This window comes from Eubalaena glacialis, chromosome 18 (genome assembly GCF_028564815.1).
Source record: "Eubalaena glacialis isolate mEubGla1 chromosome 18, mEubGla1.1.hap2.+ XY, whole genome shotgun sequence".
Lineage (NCBI taxonomy): Eukaryota > Metazoa > Chordata > Mammalia > Artiodactyla > Balaenidae > Eubalaena > Eubalaena glacialis.
The window spans coordinates 27,520,307-27,537,011 of NC_083733.1; the positions used below are offsets into that span (position 1 = coordinate 27,520,307).

At 42.7% G+C, this 16,705-nt stretch overlaps 1 protein-coding gene across 4 annotated transcripts in view; it reads left to right on the top strand.

Annotated features, from left to right (window-relative positions):
• Positions 1 to 6,761, top strand: part of CSNK2A2 (casein kinase 2 alpha 2) — a 38,699-nt gene extending 31,938 nt beyond the window's left edge. The window contains exons 10-11 of one of the 4 annotated variants that reach the window (XM_061173040.1): positions 509 to 602; positions 6,275 to 6,761. In XM_061173040.1, coding sequence (XP_061029023.1) covers positions 509 to 585 — 77 coding nt within the window. In that variant the 3' untranslated portion in view covers positions 586 to 602; positions 6,275 to 6,761. Of the gene's footprint in view, positions 1 to 508; positions 4,783 to 6,274 lie in introns of those variants that run through there. The other 3 variants (XM_061173039.1, XM_061173037.1, XM_061173038.1) reach the window with 3 other exon arrangements.
• Positions 6,762 to 16,705: the final 9,944 nt, after the last annotated feature.

Sequence of the window (16,705 nt, forward strand, 5' to 3'; positions counted from 1 at the left end):
AGAACACTGATGTTTATATTATACAAATCATGATCTGTCTACTTTTCCGAATACATATTATACTTCTATAAAAAAATTTTTATACTGTTGCTTAAAATCGATAGTTCTTCTAATAGCTCTTTTTATTCACCCTTGCCTCCGAAGTGTTTATTATCTATCGCACATACTTTGAAGAAATGGGAGTTGGATATGATGTTAGTATTCAAGGAAAAACAACACATAAGAAAATCAGTAGAAATTTTGAACAGTGGGAAATGGGTGTTTCTCTGCCTCTCTTTTCCCTTAGTCTTAGCAGTTGAACTTGTACTCTGAAGAGGTATACGAGTTGATTGTGAGAGCATTTCCCCCTGATCATTTCTCAGTGTCTGTAATTTCTGTTGCCCTCCTGACCCTGACTTCCTGGTAGCCTGTGTCTCTATCTCACTGTGGAAGAAGGTTGGGTCTGTTATGGTGTTCTCCCCTGGCACTGGCCAGCCCTGCCTCTGCTGACTGTTCTGTTTTCTTGTAGACCCCGTGGTGAAGGAGCAGTCCCAGCCTTGTGCAGATAATGCTGTACTTTCCAGTGGTCTCACGGCGGCCCGATGAAGACTGGAAAGCGACGGGTAATGCGGCATTGATGCTTGCCAATAAAACCAACCAACCAAACACAAACCTTGAAGGAAAACTACAGTGTGATAAAAAGAAATTCTAGCCATTCCTTCTAAACGCAAAGAAGAGTAAAGACCTAAAAGTCTGTCAAAAAGAAAGAAACTCCCCAGCACTAGTCTACAGGGAACTGCTGTTTGGCAGCCTGACGATGCACATAGTTGGGTATCTGAGGGGACTTTCCCTTTGGAATGCATGGGAGATGAGAGACTCGGAGTTGTTGTACATTTACCTTTATTTAACAGGAGACCACTGTTGAATTAACCTGTTCAAGTCAACAAGCTCTGAATATCTGACTTCCTATCTATTCCACTGTGGTCTGGGTTTCCTTTGGTGAGATTCAGGCTCAAGTTTTAGCAAAATGTCAGCAGTCTATAGTGACACACCAGCCTCATTCACGAAAAGGAGATACTAAAACAGTGACAGTATTTTTTTTCTAAGCTCTTTTACAAATTCATGTTTTATGTTTTTTTTTTTTTTTTAATGACATGAGCTCTCTGGGAAATGTACCTCATCCCTGCAGTTTTCTTCTAAGTGTATTCATTTGGGAGCAAACTGCAGTCACTCTCACAGGAGTCCCCTTTGATGTCAGGAGACATCACTTTAAACCTTCTGATGCCATGGACAGGTCCATCTGTCTCATCAAAAGTTGGATGCTAAGTGCATAACTTGGAGCTCAGTGTAACCTTCGTTGATTTGCCTAACCATAAAATCTTGTTGCTATTTTTTTCATGTAGCTTTTTTTCCCCAGCCTCTTAAGGAAAACTTCATTTCCTAGCACATCCCTGTGTGTGCACCTATTTTAACGCACGTCTCTGAAACAAAGACTTTTTGTTCACAACCATAACTAAAGCTGGAAAGTCAGTCTTCAGGGAGGTCAGGGAGGGAGAAAAAAAAGCGTCCTTATTAGAATTTATTCAGGAAAGACAGATTGGGTGGGAAAAAAACAAGTACTCCCCTCCCATGCTTTACCCCTTTTTATTCCCATGAGAAACAGTTTCCCTCTGTAATCAGGGTAATCTGCATTTTTAAGCTCTGATAGGTAATACATGAATGTGTTGGCAGAGATAAGTCTTTCTCACGTGCAGGGACTGGAGTTGTGTGGGCAGGGCCACCCACCGATAACCCAAGCGACCGGAGAGAGTAGCATACAAGCGACTTGGGGAAAGGAGTGGAGCTGCTGGGGCAAGTATCAAAGCTTGGGATCCATTGTGCTAGCCTTCACGTTAGCAAAGGAAGCTATATTTTGTTTAAGAAAATTAAAAAAAAATAGAGCTGATGTCACTCTGGGGACTTGTCATCAACATAGTTTGCAAGCAGTCCCCTGACCCCAGCTGCAGGGCCATGCTACAGCTGTGGGGACCTCTCACACTAGGCTGGAGCTCAAGGTGTCTACCACCACATCACACTTTAGGATTTCTTTATTACTATTTAATAATGCCATACATTTTTATAAGGTTAGGTTGTTTGAAAACATCTGTTTACATTCCATATCCCAATAAAATCGTATTGGTATTGGTAGCAGGTCCTATCTCTAAATGTAGATGCTATATTTGTTGTTTGGTCAGTGGGAACTTCAAATAAAACAAGATCCCAAAGCCAGGAAATGCATTCAGTTAAGGTTCTCATACCAATGCTACCTGCCTTCATTGCACATTCTGTATATTAATGTATACATTTGTTCTACCTGAAAATCAAAAACAAGACAGGAGCTCTTGGGTGAACCTATATTGATATGTCAGGCAGCAAAACTCAGTGTTTTGGATTATCAAAAGCCTTCTAATGTGCCCTTCTAGGCAACACCGAACTGTTGGTTATTATTTATCAGGGAGATGTGCCACTGTGTGTCTTTCCTGCCCCACCCATCTCCTCCTTTGTCACCCATTCCCTCCCCCCACCCTTCTTTTTTTTTTTTTTTTTTTTTAAATTGCTGGTCTGGACCAGGCAGAGGAAGCCTACTGGAGGGTCTTGGTGAAGTAGTAACCCCGTTTCTTTCTCTTGGGTCCCCACAGAGGCAGTAAAAGCAGCGGAGAAGAGTCAGGTGACTTGACTTCTGTCTCTCCTCTGGTCATGATGTAGTAGATGCAAACACAGCTCACCTGCCTGTCCTTGGGTTCTGTGACTGCAGCTTGGCAAAGGAGTAATTCTTCCATTTTATGTGTACAGTTTACTTTTCCACCACCTATATTTTTTACCTCTCTTCATGCCTTAGACATATAGCATAACTGAGTTTAAAATGCTCACTCCTTTCTGAGTCTGGTCTTGACACCCAACTTCTGGCTGACTGACTGACTGTGGGTGGTTCTTTCCCAAACTGAACTGAGTCTCGTCCAGACCTTTCCTCCTTTACCTATCTCCAGAACCATTTTGTGTCCAGATGGACCTAGCTCCCCTGAGATTTTAGAGTATTTACCTGGGTTAGGAGGCAGTCTTGGAGAGTTCCAAAAGAGGGATGAGAGCGTGCGTGTGTGTGAGTGAGTCTAATCTTACATTTAGACAAAGCTGTGGTAGATTTACCCACCCAATATCCTTTTCGGTTAGCATATTATTTCTTAAATTCATCTCAGTAATTTTCATTCGACATTTTGTTTGCTTCATTACCTTGTAACAGGTTAAAAGTGCCTATGATAAGGACCTATTATTTCCTAAAGAAAAGCAAAAAAATGTGGCGAACAGGGTAGTGTTACACTGTCATCTCAGGTACTGCCTGTGTTCAAGAACATAGACCCGGTATGGTGAGAACGGAAGGTTCCCGTGCCAAATACAGATCGGTGTATCAGAGGTTGTTGGCCACAGGTGAGCATAACTGCAAGGTTTTGCTTCAGCTGAGAAATCCCATGGCGAGAGCAGAACTGATGAAGTGCAAATACTTTCATCAGGTTTGCTTGCAGTTCACTCTCCCCGTGATCCTATCAGCTGGCCTGCCCCTGTCCTATCCTAGCCCCGTGGTAAGTGACCAGGTGGGAGCAGCCAATGAGTGTATAACGCAGACCAAGCATTCCCGGGTCATCTTACCACTTAGAGGAGTGCCAGAGCCAGTTCTGTGAGGCACGTGAACCTCAGTCACTCTACTGGGTCTCCTCACAGGCATTCTCCAGCACGTTGGTACTCACGAGGCTCAAAGCATATGTATTCCCTTGCAGAGAAGGAAGGTGCTCTCCAACTGATTGATTAGAGGAGACAGAAGAGCTTATAATCCTTGGGGGCAGGGAGAGAGGACAGGAGAGGGGGCTGTTAAAAGAAGAAAGGGAATCAGTAAAAACAGTTGAAAGGTAGATCTTGAGGTGGGGGAACATGACTTCTTGAGGGAAGAAAGCAAGGGAGCACAAAGTTCAAGTTCTGGAACGTGCCCTGAGTTCTGGAACGCCCCCAGGATTGGTTCCAGTGGGACTGCAAGGTGGTGCTCTTGAGGCAGATGCTGAGTCCCAGAGAGAGCCAGCCCATGGCCGTGGGTCTCAGTCTGCGTCTACTCAGGGAAATGACTTAGCTTCTCCCAGGTGCTGCTTTGATGAGGATGGAAGCAAAATTATTTTGGGACACAAACAATTGGAAGAATTTTTATATATGCATTGAAATGGATGTGAGAGAGCCCAGTTGACAGTCTCCTTTAATGCCAGTTCAGATTAATGATTCGTTTAGGAACCTGTGTTACTGCATGAGCACTCACAGGAAAAAGCAATCTTCCCTCCTACAAATTAACAGGAGTGGATGGTAACTGATCGGAGTCAAGGCCATTGAGATATAAACCCGAAAGCAAAAGCAGGGTCCATATGAGCACACAAGAAGCCAAAGTTTGTCAGTGAGCTTAATAAATCTAAGACTGAGTGACATCTTGCCATTAAAACTAACCCCAGGGTAGGGATGAGGGGAGGGGAGGTGGCGAGGAAACATCTGGCTTAAGAAAACCAGTAATAACATATGCTTTGGAGCTACGTGAATGTGTCAGTGAAAATGACCCCAACCAGGTATTGTAGAGGCAGGGGAAAGTGATGTTATGGGATTATACAGGTGATGCATACTTTTGTGTAGAGAATCAACAATGTGCTACAAATGTGATACTTAATCCTGAACTGCATGTATTGGGGATTGTTTTTTTTTTTTTTTAATTCATTGAATCAATAAATTAACAGTTTTTCACTTGCTGGCTTTTCTTGCTGTAAATGGTGACTAAGAGGTTGGGACAGAAATCTTGACACCCAGTGGAAAGCTTGGATAAATCTTCAAGAAGCATGGAGCCGACTATTTTCTTCTGTTTGCAGAAAAGCAACACTGCCTGGGTTGTGATCCTTTACTAATGACTACTTCAGACACAATTGACCACCTCTTTGTATCACTGGATGACTGATGTATGATTTATGTGCTGCTGCCCTTTAGAGGAAAGAAAAATGCCATGTTAAATCCTGTTTTCATAAATAAAAATGTTGATAATCACCAGCATGTTGAGAATCACCAGCCTTCCCAAGTGGGAGACAAGCCACTGCTATGAGGACCTTAAACTTGTATTTCCTGTCTCTTGGGGGAGAGGAAGAATAAACCCTGAACTGTGAAGTTGTGTGGGTGGGTGGCTGCAGTTAATCACCTTGGTGTGAAGACTTGACTTGAGCAGAAGTGGTGGGACTAGGGTGGTGTGGGGGTTGTTTCTTGGTACTTGCTTCTGAATTGTACCACTCAGAACCTGTCAGTCCTGCTTGGGATTGACCATTTCATTGCACAACTTTACCTTGTGGCAGTGTTCTGCATTTAGGAAAACCTCTCCCCAGCCCCGTTTCTTGCAACTCAAGCGGGCACACGCCATTGTTTGGCAGATGGTGGAGTCTTTCATCAGTGCGCGCGCTTCTCACTGATCCCTCTGTGGAGTGGGATGCTTGAAAATCATCTGCTGAAGAGTCATTTCTTAACCTTACACACCATGCAGCCTTTCTCAGATACTAAGCAGTAGAACCCTTCCTGTACCCAAAGAAAGTTTGGGTCATGAAATGTTTCTGTGTGACAGCTTCCCAGATACATTGTCCTTTCTGTCGGTACCCTGCTGTGGCACCATTCTGAGCTGTGGCTTCTAGAGTTCTGCTGGCATCTCACGACCCACTCCACTGTGCTGGATGTGGAAGGAGGAATGAGGTTTTCAGGCCATGCCAGACAGCTCCTTCCAGGGGGGAGTTAAAAATATTTGAGCTCCGTTTTTGCTCTTTATTAGTGAACTGGGCCCTTTCCCTCTAAATACAGTCATCTGATTCTTGGTCCCAAGACATAAGTAAGTTGGTCAGGTCTGATGGATATCTGGAGCTGGGCTGCTGAACCTGTAGCTTGGCTTACACAGAATAGACAAGAGGCTTTGGTGCTTCTAGATCAGCGTCCTGGACCCGAGAAAAGGGGAGGGACTCGGTCCAGTAAGGCTGGGGCCAAGACTGCCTCTGTAAGTGGTGATCAGAAGAGGAAGAAAAAGGGTACTATTTGAAACCTGAAACCAGTCCTTACTTGGTTTTCCACAAAGTGCCATGGGAAAGTCAGGCTTGTATACCATTCCCAGTGCTCCCCAAGAGAAGGGAGCCACAGGCCAGTGGAGGCCTGTCCTCACTCCAGATCAGAATGATTAATGCCATCTTTCCCCTCCTCCCATCTCTCTCCCCAGGTCTGTTGCGGTTCCTCCCACTTTTCCATAAGCAGAACAAGAACCAAATCAAACGTCTTAACGTGTGTAGAGAGATCACGTTCCGTGAGCAGACACAAAACGGTGGCAGGTTTGGCGAGCACGAACTAGACCAACCGAAGGGCAGCCCACCACCGTATATCAAACCTCACTTCTGAATGTAAAAGGTTCACACGCCTTTGGCTTCCTGTTGACTTCCTCCTGACCCAGAAAGCATGGGAAATGTGAAGGGTATGCGAAATGGTTGTTGGTTACTGTTGCTCCCCCGCGCCCCTGGCTCGTCCCCGTGGCCGCCTGTTTTTTCCAGCAGACCATGTTAACTAGCTGACCACAGACTCCAGTGGGGGCACGGGGCGTATATGGCATGATGGGCGGTTACATATTATAATTTTAAAAGTATATATTATTGAATAAAAGGTTTTAAAAGAAATGTATGGAGAGTTTTCAGTGCGGAAGGGGCCATTAAACGAGACCTGTGGCCACAGAGGACAGAGAGAAGAGCATTTGAGCCAGGTTCTAGCCAGAGGGAAGAGGGCCAGTCCCAGAGGTGAGGAGGGCCGTTCCCAGGACGCTCTTGACAGAGATGAGAAGTTGAAGAGGTATGTGAACCAGCCCTGGCAATGGGGGACCGCAGGTGATTCCAGCAGACTTGGCGAGCCAGGAAAGCCAGGCCTCGGCCTCGCCTCGTTCGTCTCCCTGGACCCCTCCTTCCAAAGCAGGTGAGTCAACCAACCATTTAGGCGGTAGGTAAATGTCACCTCTAGTGAACTCAGGAAGCTGCCTTAGCCCATTGTTTGCTTTCCCTTTGCGCATCACCGTGTTCATTCCACCTCCCAATCCTGCCCACCACCCCGCCACGCCCCCTTCCGAAAAAGCATCTTACCTTGGAGGCTGGTTGAGTCTGCTGCCCAGAGGCAGGGGAAGGGGTTGGGTCTGGGGTTCAGATTATCCCGAAGCTCCCGTGAATGGGAGGAGAAGCAGCCCACTCACAGGTGAAAGAAGGTGGAATAGAAGCACCAGGTGTGTCTGTTAAGTGAGAAAACGAAACCTGTTTTACAAATGAGTTTCCCTGGCGCCCTCAGTCCTCTCCCAGGACAGCTGTGCCACGGGGAGGTGAAAGCAACAACCTGGTGGCTGCCCAGCCTTGTGTCTGGCTGAGGCCTGCGTCCTCCCACCGCCTGTAAAGCAGAAGCGGCGGGCAGACCCGACACCTGGGCAGCTAGACGGGGCGCCCGCTAGTTCTCCACAAAAGCCACTGGTCTGCCCAACATCCCTTCTCCTGTCTTCTCTGCTGCTTGTCCTGAACAGGTGACTATGGGAACCCAGGTGTGGACGCTCACAGTTTTTGAAGCAATTATAGGGGGAAAGCAAAGAGGTCCCCCAGGGCCACCATGGCGTCAGTGTCCCTTGGACCAGCTCCTGTTGTATCCAAGCCATTTCTCAGATGTGGGAGCTCAAGACTGTGCCTGCCCCCAGACACCAGCGAGTGAGGGCCCGCAGGCCCCCAACCAGCTGACAGGACACCGAACGGCTGGACTTGGTCCTTTCCAGCTCCATCACTGGCCTCGTATTCTCAAGCGGTCTCTCTCATGAGGCCCTTTTTGACTCAAGGCTCTGTAAACTTCTTTTGGTCTCCCACGTGTCTGAGACAGCATCTCAATACCTTGTTTTAATGAGCATGTCCCTGAAACTCTTATGAACGTGGTACTTCGTATGTTTGTGTTAATCTACATAGCATGTTATCACCATGTTGACCCGCTGGCGTTCGAGGGCCTTCCCCGACAGGGAGGGTCTCTTCAGAGCACATACACGGTCGATTGGCTTGGGAGTTCTTTAGATGCCATGCAGAACTGAAACGCTAGCTTTTTTTTTTTTTTTTTTTAGATTTTTAAAATGCATTTTATTGAAGTACAATTTGCATACAATAAAATGCATCCATTTTAAGTGTACAGTTGGATCTGTTTTGATAAAGGTATGCACTCATGTAGCCACCACCAAAATAAAGATATAGAACATACCCATTACCCACAAAGGATTTCCTTGTGCCTCTTTATAATCAATGCCCACAGCCCTAGGCCCCAAGCAAACACTCATCTCTTTTCTGTCACTATAGAATAGATGTCTCTTCTAGAATTTCATATAAATAGAATTATACAGTAAGTACTCTTTAGTGTCTAGCTTTTTTGCTCAACATAAGTTTTTTGAGATTCATCCATGCTGTTGCATGGGTAAGCCTTCATTTCTTTTTGTCGCTGAGTAGCATTCCATCACATGAATATAGCACAATCCATACCTTTTATGGACATTTGAGTTCTTTCCAATTTGGGGCTACATTGAATACCTGATACGAAAGCTCTTGTACATGCATTTTTTATGGACATACATTTTCATTTCTCTTGAGTAAATAAATGCCTAGAAGTGGAGTTGCTGGGTCATAAGTAAATATATGTTTAACTTTATAAGAAACTGCAATGTGATTTTCCAAAGTGGTTATGCAATTTTACTTTTCTACCAGCAACACATGAACATTCTAGTTGCTCCACATACTCACTGATACTTGATATTATCAGTAATTCTAATGGGGGTTTGGTGGATCTCATTGTGGTTTTAATTTGATTTCCCTAATAATTTATAACATTAAGCATATTTTCATGTGGTTACCAGCCATTCATGCATCTTATTCTGTGATGTGTATGATCAAATATTTTACCCATTTTTAAACTGGGCTATTTGTCTTCTTACCAAGTTGTAAGTGTTCTTTCTGTACTCTACATTCAAGTCCATTGTCAAATATATAAATTATGAATATTTTCTACCAGGCTGACTTGACTTTTCATTTTCTTAATGATGTCTTTTGAAAAGCAACAGGTTTTATTTTGATGAAGTCCAGTTTATCAAATGTTTTCTTTTATGCTTCATGCTTTTTGTGTCTTAGCAAAGAACTCTCTCTCTACCCCAAGACTGTAAACATTTTCTCTTATGTTTTCTTTTGGAAGTTATATAGTTTTACCTTTTATGTTAATGTCTATGATCCATATATAGTTCATTCTTGTGTAATGCATCAAGTTCTTTTTTTTAATGGATACCCTGTTCTTCCAGGACCCTTTGTTGAAAAGACTATTCTTTCTCCATGGAATTGCCTTTTTGTCTTTGTCAAATATCAATTGACCATATATGTGTGGGTCTATTTTTAGATTCTATTCCATTCCATTGGTCTATGTGTCTATCCTTTTGCCAATATCATACTGTCTTAATTACTGTAGCTTTATATTAAGTCTTGGAATTAGGTAGCTTAAGTCCCCCAGCGTTAAGCTCTGTTAGGGTAAGTTTAGAGTAGTCTTTACTCTGGACTACCTTGGGCTTTCCACTAGTGCATGATCCTTCTGGGGTCTCTGCTGAGTGCCCCGGGTGTGAAACGCTAGCTTTATCCAATTTCCCTTCTCAACCAGTGGGAAAGTCTTATTTTCCAGAAACCTCTCAACCAAGATAAACTTGGGTTTTGTGGATGATAATTGTTGGGTAGGAGAGTGCTCAGTTGTAGGACGAAGGTGAAGGAGGAGTTTTTGCTTAGGTTGTTTTGGCCTTGAGAGAAGGAGACAAGGAACCCACTAACCCAAGAACAGTCTGAAGCTCATCCACAATGTGCTTGGAAATTCAGAACATCAATTCACATCTTTCAGTAGTCCTGCTTGTATTGCGGTTGTTTAAAGTAATATTTATTGACTTTTCCTGATTACCAAAGTAATATATATGTTCATGGCAAAAAATTCAAATGTTACATAAAAGTAAATAATGACAGCCTCACCCTAACCACATACCCACACATCCAAAAACTCTTTCCTCCCTTGGAGGAAGCCACAGTTAAATTTGGCATGTATTTTTCGACTATTTTCTATGCATTTACTAACATTTTAAAATTATAATGATTTTTATTTGACAGAAAGGTAGTCAGATTTTACATTCTTTTTCTGCAACTTGTGCTTTCACTTAGTTGGGAAAATTTTACTGTTACCATGTATAGATCTACCTCACCCCTTTTCATGGCTGTATAGCATTCCATTGTGTAATGTACCACAGTTGAAGCAATCCCTTATGGATAGATGCTTACCAGTATTGTTGCAATGAACAAATTTGCACATAACATTCTTACACAGTCTGTATGTTTGTGAGATAAAATCTTTTCAAAAAAAGAATTACTGTGCCATATGCTTTTTTTCTTTTTTCCTTTTTTTAGGAAGGGCATTGTTGTAATTCAGAGAAAGTAGTCTTCCATTCCTTTCTCTCACTGGTGTAGGTTGGCACCATGATGCCTTTAGCTATGGAATTCTTGTGGGGCTCTGTCAGGCACTTGGGGCATGGTGTCCAAGGTCTATGAGCTTTCCAGGGACCTACGGAATATTTGAGACTTGAAAAAAGGGTGTTGGCTCTAACATAAGAAAGTTGCAAAATAAAAATTTAATAAATGTAAGTAAATGTCTCTCCAATCCTGTGAACTGAGAATTCAAAAAAAATTACAGGGAAAAAAAGTTATCTTAAATATGAAAAATGGCTGCCTTTTAATGTTTGAAATGCTATGGGGATGCCTTCAAAAGTAACCATGCAGAGGGCTGGTAAATGTTTTTAAATATCCCTGGCCTGAATGGTCTGGGTGGTGGAATGGATGAGCAACTCTTTGCAGAATATTCTACAAACTTTTAAAATAACGTGCATCTCAAATGCATTGTGCTAAGTGAAAAAGCCAGTCTCAAAAGGCTGGATGATTCTATTTATATGACATTCAGGAAAAGGCAAAGCTGTGGGGATGGAGAACAGACCCGTAGTTGTCAAAGGTTAAGGTTGGGGGGTGGGGGGTTTGACTACAAAGGGATAGCATAAGGGAATTTGGGGGTGATGGAGCTGTTCTGTATCCTAAATGTGGCAATGGTTATATGACTTGGTACCTTTCTCAAAACTATACCAAAGGGACTTCCCTAGTGACGCAGTGGTTAAGAATCCGCCTGCCAATGTAGGGAACACGGGTTCGAGCCCTGGTCTGGGAAGATCCCACATGTCGCGGAGCAACTAAGCCCGTGCGCCACAACTACTGATGCTGCACTCTAGAGCCCGCAAGCCACAACTACTGAGCCTGAGTGCCACAACTACTGAGCCCGCGTGCCACAACTACTGAAGCCCAAGCGCCTAGAGCCCGTGCTCTGCAACAAGAGAAGCCACCGCAATGAGAAGCCCACACACCGCAGCAAAGAGTAGCCCCTGCTCGCCGCAACTATAGAAAGCCGGAGTGCAGCAACGAAGACCCAACACAGCCAAAAATAAAAAATAAATAAATTTATTAAAAAAAAAACTATACCAAAAAGAGTACATTTTGCTGTATTTAAGTTTAAAAATAAATTTTAAAAAATAACAATGACATGCAGGGTCCCAACACAGTCCCCTTTGAACTTCACTCTCAGATTAGCAGGAGCTTCATCTGCCTGCCACTGGCTCTTTAAACGATGTCTTTGGATATAACCACTGAGCTGGGATTCAGCGGTCCTCCATCTGCTAGCTGAGCACCCCAGTCATTTGGGCAGTCTTCCATCTTTGCTCCCAGCTAAGGGGTGATTCTCTAGGCACAACCCCTCACCTCATTCCTATATCTCCCCATTCCCATCAGCAGGGAGGGGTGAAGAATAATCTCTGCCTTACAGTGTGTGGCAAGTCCCTTGTGTCCTTTAGTGGCCAGGTGCTTGGAGTTTCTGGTCTCAGACTGACATAAACAGATGCTGTCCACTGGATTTTAGCAAGTAACCAGGGCTTTTGTGCTCTAAAAGGGATTCTTGAAGTTCTGGGTGTTTTATATAATATCTTAGTTATTAAAGCTGTACGTTTTGGGATTTCCCTGGTGGCACAGTGGTTAAGAATCTGCCTGCCAATGCAGGGGACACGGCTTCGAGCACTGGTCCAGGAAGATCCCACATGCCGTGGAGCAACTAAGCCCCTGAGCCACAACTACTTAGCCCGTGTGCCTAGAGTCCATGCTCTGCAACGAGAAGCCACCGCAATGAGAAACCCATGCACCACAACGAAGAGTAGCCCCCGCTCACTGCAACTAGAGAAAGCCTGCACGCAGCAATGAAGACCCAAAGCAGCCATAAATAAATAAATAAATAAATTTATTTTTTAAAAAAGAAAAAAGCTGTACGTTTAAAAATCTAATTTGTCTTGTGTCTACAAATCTTGTTATAACTACAAACTGGTTGGTTTTGTATGTAAATTTGAACATTTATTTTGGTTAATCTTTGATGCTCACTTAATTCAAAACTTAATGGGTTAAACCATAAACATTGCTCACATACTTAATCTAGTTTCCTTAGACAATTTCAAAGTAAACCACATATTTAATCTGTTTGATTTGCACAAACACTTCCGATAGCTAATATGAAAGACTAAAATCTGCTAAAATCTTCCTAAGCATTCATATACTAACATATCTAAGTCTAAACTCATAGATTTAATCAATCAAACGTTGTTTACAAACTTAATTAAATTTTCTTAGCATTTTAAAACTAAAATTGCAGACCTAATTTCAAATTCCTTTAAGCATTTCAAATTAAATTCAAAGTACCATATCCTCTAATTCTCTAAATGAGTTAACTATTTCAAATATCTTAAATAACAAAATATCACAATAATCAAACTTATTCCTCTGTTTGACATGGATTACTGATATTATGAATTTGATTTACTTCCCATAGTCTCTGTGTGTACTTTGACACTTATCCCACCAAGGTGAGATATTCTATCTAAACGCAGGACTGTGATTCGTTCATGGTCAGAGATTCTGGGCCGGGCACAGAATTGCTTGCTGCTTCTGCAATGGCTCTACGCAAACTGCAGGTTAACAAACTAAGCCCCTTCTTTTTTTTTTTTGGCTGTGTTCGGTCTTTGCACGCGGGCTTTCTCTAGTTGTGTCATGCAGGGGCTATTCTTCGTTGCGGTGCGGTGGCTTCTCTTGTTGCGGAGCATGGGCTCTAGGCGCTCAGGCTTCTGTAGTTGCAGCACGCAGGCTCAGTAGTTGCAGCACGCGGGCCCTAGAGTGCGCAGGCTTCAGTAGTTGTGGCTCGCGGGCTGTAGAGTGCAGGCTCAGTAGTTGTGGCGCACGGGCTTAGTTGCTGTGCAGCATGTGGGATCTTCCCAGACCAGGGCTCGAACCCGTGTCCCCTGCATTGGCAGGTGGATTCTTAACCGCTGTGCCACCCGGAAAGTCCCCATCTATTGTTGATGGATATTTGAGTTGTTTCTAGTTTAGGGCTATTATAAATGACATTGCTAAGAACATTTCTGTACATGTCTTTTATGGACATAAGCAAGCATTTCTGTTTGGTACCCAGCATTAGAATTTCTCAGTCACAGAGTATATATATGTCTAGATTCAGTAGACATTATCAAACAGTTTTCCAAAGTGGCTGAACCAATTTATACTTCCATCAAGAAGGTATGAATGTGGGCTTCCCTGGTGGTGCAGTGGTTGAGAATCCGCCTGCCAATGCAGGGGACACGGGTTCGATCCCTGGTCCGGGAAGATCCCACATGCCGCAGAGCGACTAAGCCCGTGCGCCACAACTACTGAGCCTGCACACCACAACTACTGAGCCCGCGTGCTGCAACTACTGAAGTCCACGCGCCTAGAGCCCATGCTCCACAACAAGAGAAGCCACTGCAATGAGAAGCCCACGCGCTGCAACGAAGAGTAACCCCTGCTCGCCGCAACCAGAGGAAGCCCGCACGCAGCAACAAAGACACAACACAGCCAGAAATAAATAAATAAAATAAATAAATTTATAAAAAAAAAAAAAAGTATGAATGTTCCAGTTGCTCCACATCCTCCCTATCAGTGGGTATTGTCAGTCCTTTTAATTTTAGCCATTCTGGTTGATCTGCAGCAGTGTCTCATGATTTAAATTTGCATTTTCCTGATGACAAGATATGGTGAGCATCTTTCCATATGCTTATTGGTCATTTGAATATTTTCTTTTGTTTTTCAAAATTGGGTTTTCTGTCTTTTTCTTATTAATTTGTGGGAGTTCTTTATATATTCTGGATAAAAGATTTTTTCTTGTCTGGTGTATGTATTGCACATACGTCTTCCCAGATTGTGGTATGCCTTTTCACTTTCTTAATCTTGTCTTTTAATTAACAGACTTTTAAAATTATAATGACATTCAATTTATCAATATTTTCTTTTATGTTAGTACATTTTGTGTCCTATTTAAGAAATCTTTGTCTACCTCAAGGTCTTGAAGATATTTCTAAGGTTGTTGTTTTTAAATTAAGACCTTATTTTTGGAGCAGTTTTAGGTTCACAGTAAAATTGAGGGGAAAGTACACATTTTCTATATATTTCCTGCCCCCACACATGCATGGCCCCCATTATCAACATCCCCCACTAAAGTGGTACATTTGTTACAATAAATGAGCCTACACTGACACATAATAATCACCCAAAGTCCATAGTTTATATTAGAGTTCACTCTTTGTGTTTTACATTCTATGGGTTTGGACGAATGTATAATGACATGTATCCATCATTATGGTATCATACAGAATGTTTTCACTGCCCTAAAAATCCTCTGTGCTCTGACTATTCATCGTTCCCCACACCCCTACCCCTGGAAAGCACTGATCTTTTTATTGACTCCATGCCTTTTCTAGAATGTCATATAGTAGAAATCATACAGTATGTAGCCTTTTTGTATTGGCTTCTCTCATTTAGTAACATGCATTTAAGTTTTCTCCATGTCTTTTCATGGCTCGATAGCTCATTTCTTTTTTAGTGCTGAATAATATTCCACTGTCTGGGTGTACCAGTTTATTTAGCTGTTCACCTACTGAAGGATGTCTTGGTCACTTACAAGTTTTGGCAATTTTGACTAAATCCTCTATAAACATCTGTGTACTGGTGTTGATATGGACATAAGTTTTCAACTCCTTTGGGTAAATACCAAGGAGTGGCGTTGCTGAATCCTACAAGAGTATATTTAGTTTTGTAATAAATCTCCAAGCTGTCTTCCAAAGTGACTGTACAATTTGCATTCCCACCAGCAATGGATTCCTGTTGCTGTTGTTCCACATCCTAACCAGCATTTGGTGTTGTCTGAGTTCAAGAGAGCAGAATTTAAAAATCCTGCAATAGACTCAGGTGCACATGAAAATCTAATGTACAGTAATTGTGTTTCCCCCTAGGATATTTTGAAAAATTTAATAACCTTAAGGGATAAATTATTCACTGACCTGAATTACACAGAGTCCTCAGAAATCATCCAAAAATAACAGCTTTGTATAAACATTTTTGGCTTTCTGCTGTAATAAGATCCATATTTTTCCTTCTGTCTGGAAATTCTGGTTGGACTGTTCACGGCATTGCCATGAGGATTAAATGATTTAATAAAGGCTAAGGCACTCTATTATATGCCTGACACAAAATAAATGCTCAATTGATGTTAGGAATTATTAGTTATTACAATGATGACATTAGTTGTTACAGTGAAGTTAGCTGCAAACTCCTTTTCTGTCAGCCACAATACCCAACACAGGCCTGAACACAGAGTAATATCCAGGTAAATGCTCAGTGAGTGACTGGTTTCCAACATTTGGGATTTCTTCCACACTTGAAATACCATAGCTTATTTTATGTCTTTTAAAAAATGTTCTAGGGCTTCCCTGGTGGTGCAGTGGTTAAGAATCTGCCTGCCAACGCAGGAGACATGGGTTCGAGCCCTGGTCTCGGAAGATCCCACATGCCACGGAGCAACTAAGACTGTGTGCCACAACTACTGAGCCTGCGCTCTAGAGCCTATGAGCCACAACTACTGAGCCCACGTGCCACAGCTAGTGAGCCTGTGCGCCTACAGCCTGTGCTCCACAACAGGAGAAGCCACCACAAGGAGAAGTCCGTGCACTGGGACGAAGAAGATTAGCCCCTGCTTGCCTCAACTAGAGAAAGCCCATGAGCAGCAACGAAGACCCAACGCAGCCAAAAATAAAAATAAATTTATAAAAAAAAAAATTCTAAGAATTGATTTTTTAAAAAAGCAATTTGTTTATTCAACTCAACCAACTCAACTATATTTTAATTGCATTAATTTCTGCTTTTATCCTAATGTTCAGGCCTTGTTTTCTAATGCATTTAAGGCGATAAATTTTCCTCCAAGTATTGCTTTGACTTCATCCCACAAGTTATGTGGAGTATTCATAACGATCCTGTCAATAATTAAAGCAATGATGCCTATAAGGCATTTAGCACAGTTAGTGCGCAATACTGGTTAGCTGCTTTAACCTTATCCAGTACTCGGCCAACAAGTATTTATTTGTCATTCGCAGGACACCAGGTAAGCTTATCCGAGCCACCTTCCGTGCCTTGCCTCACTTTTCTTT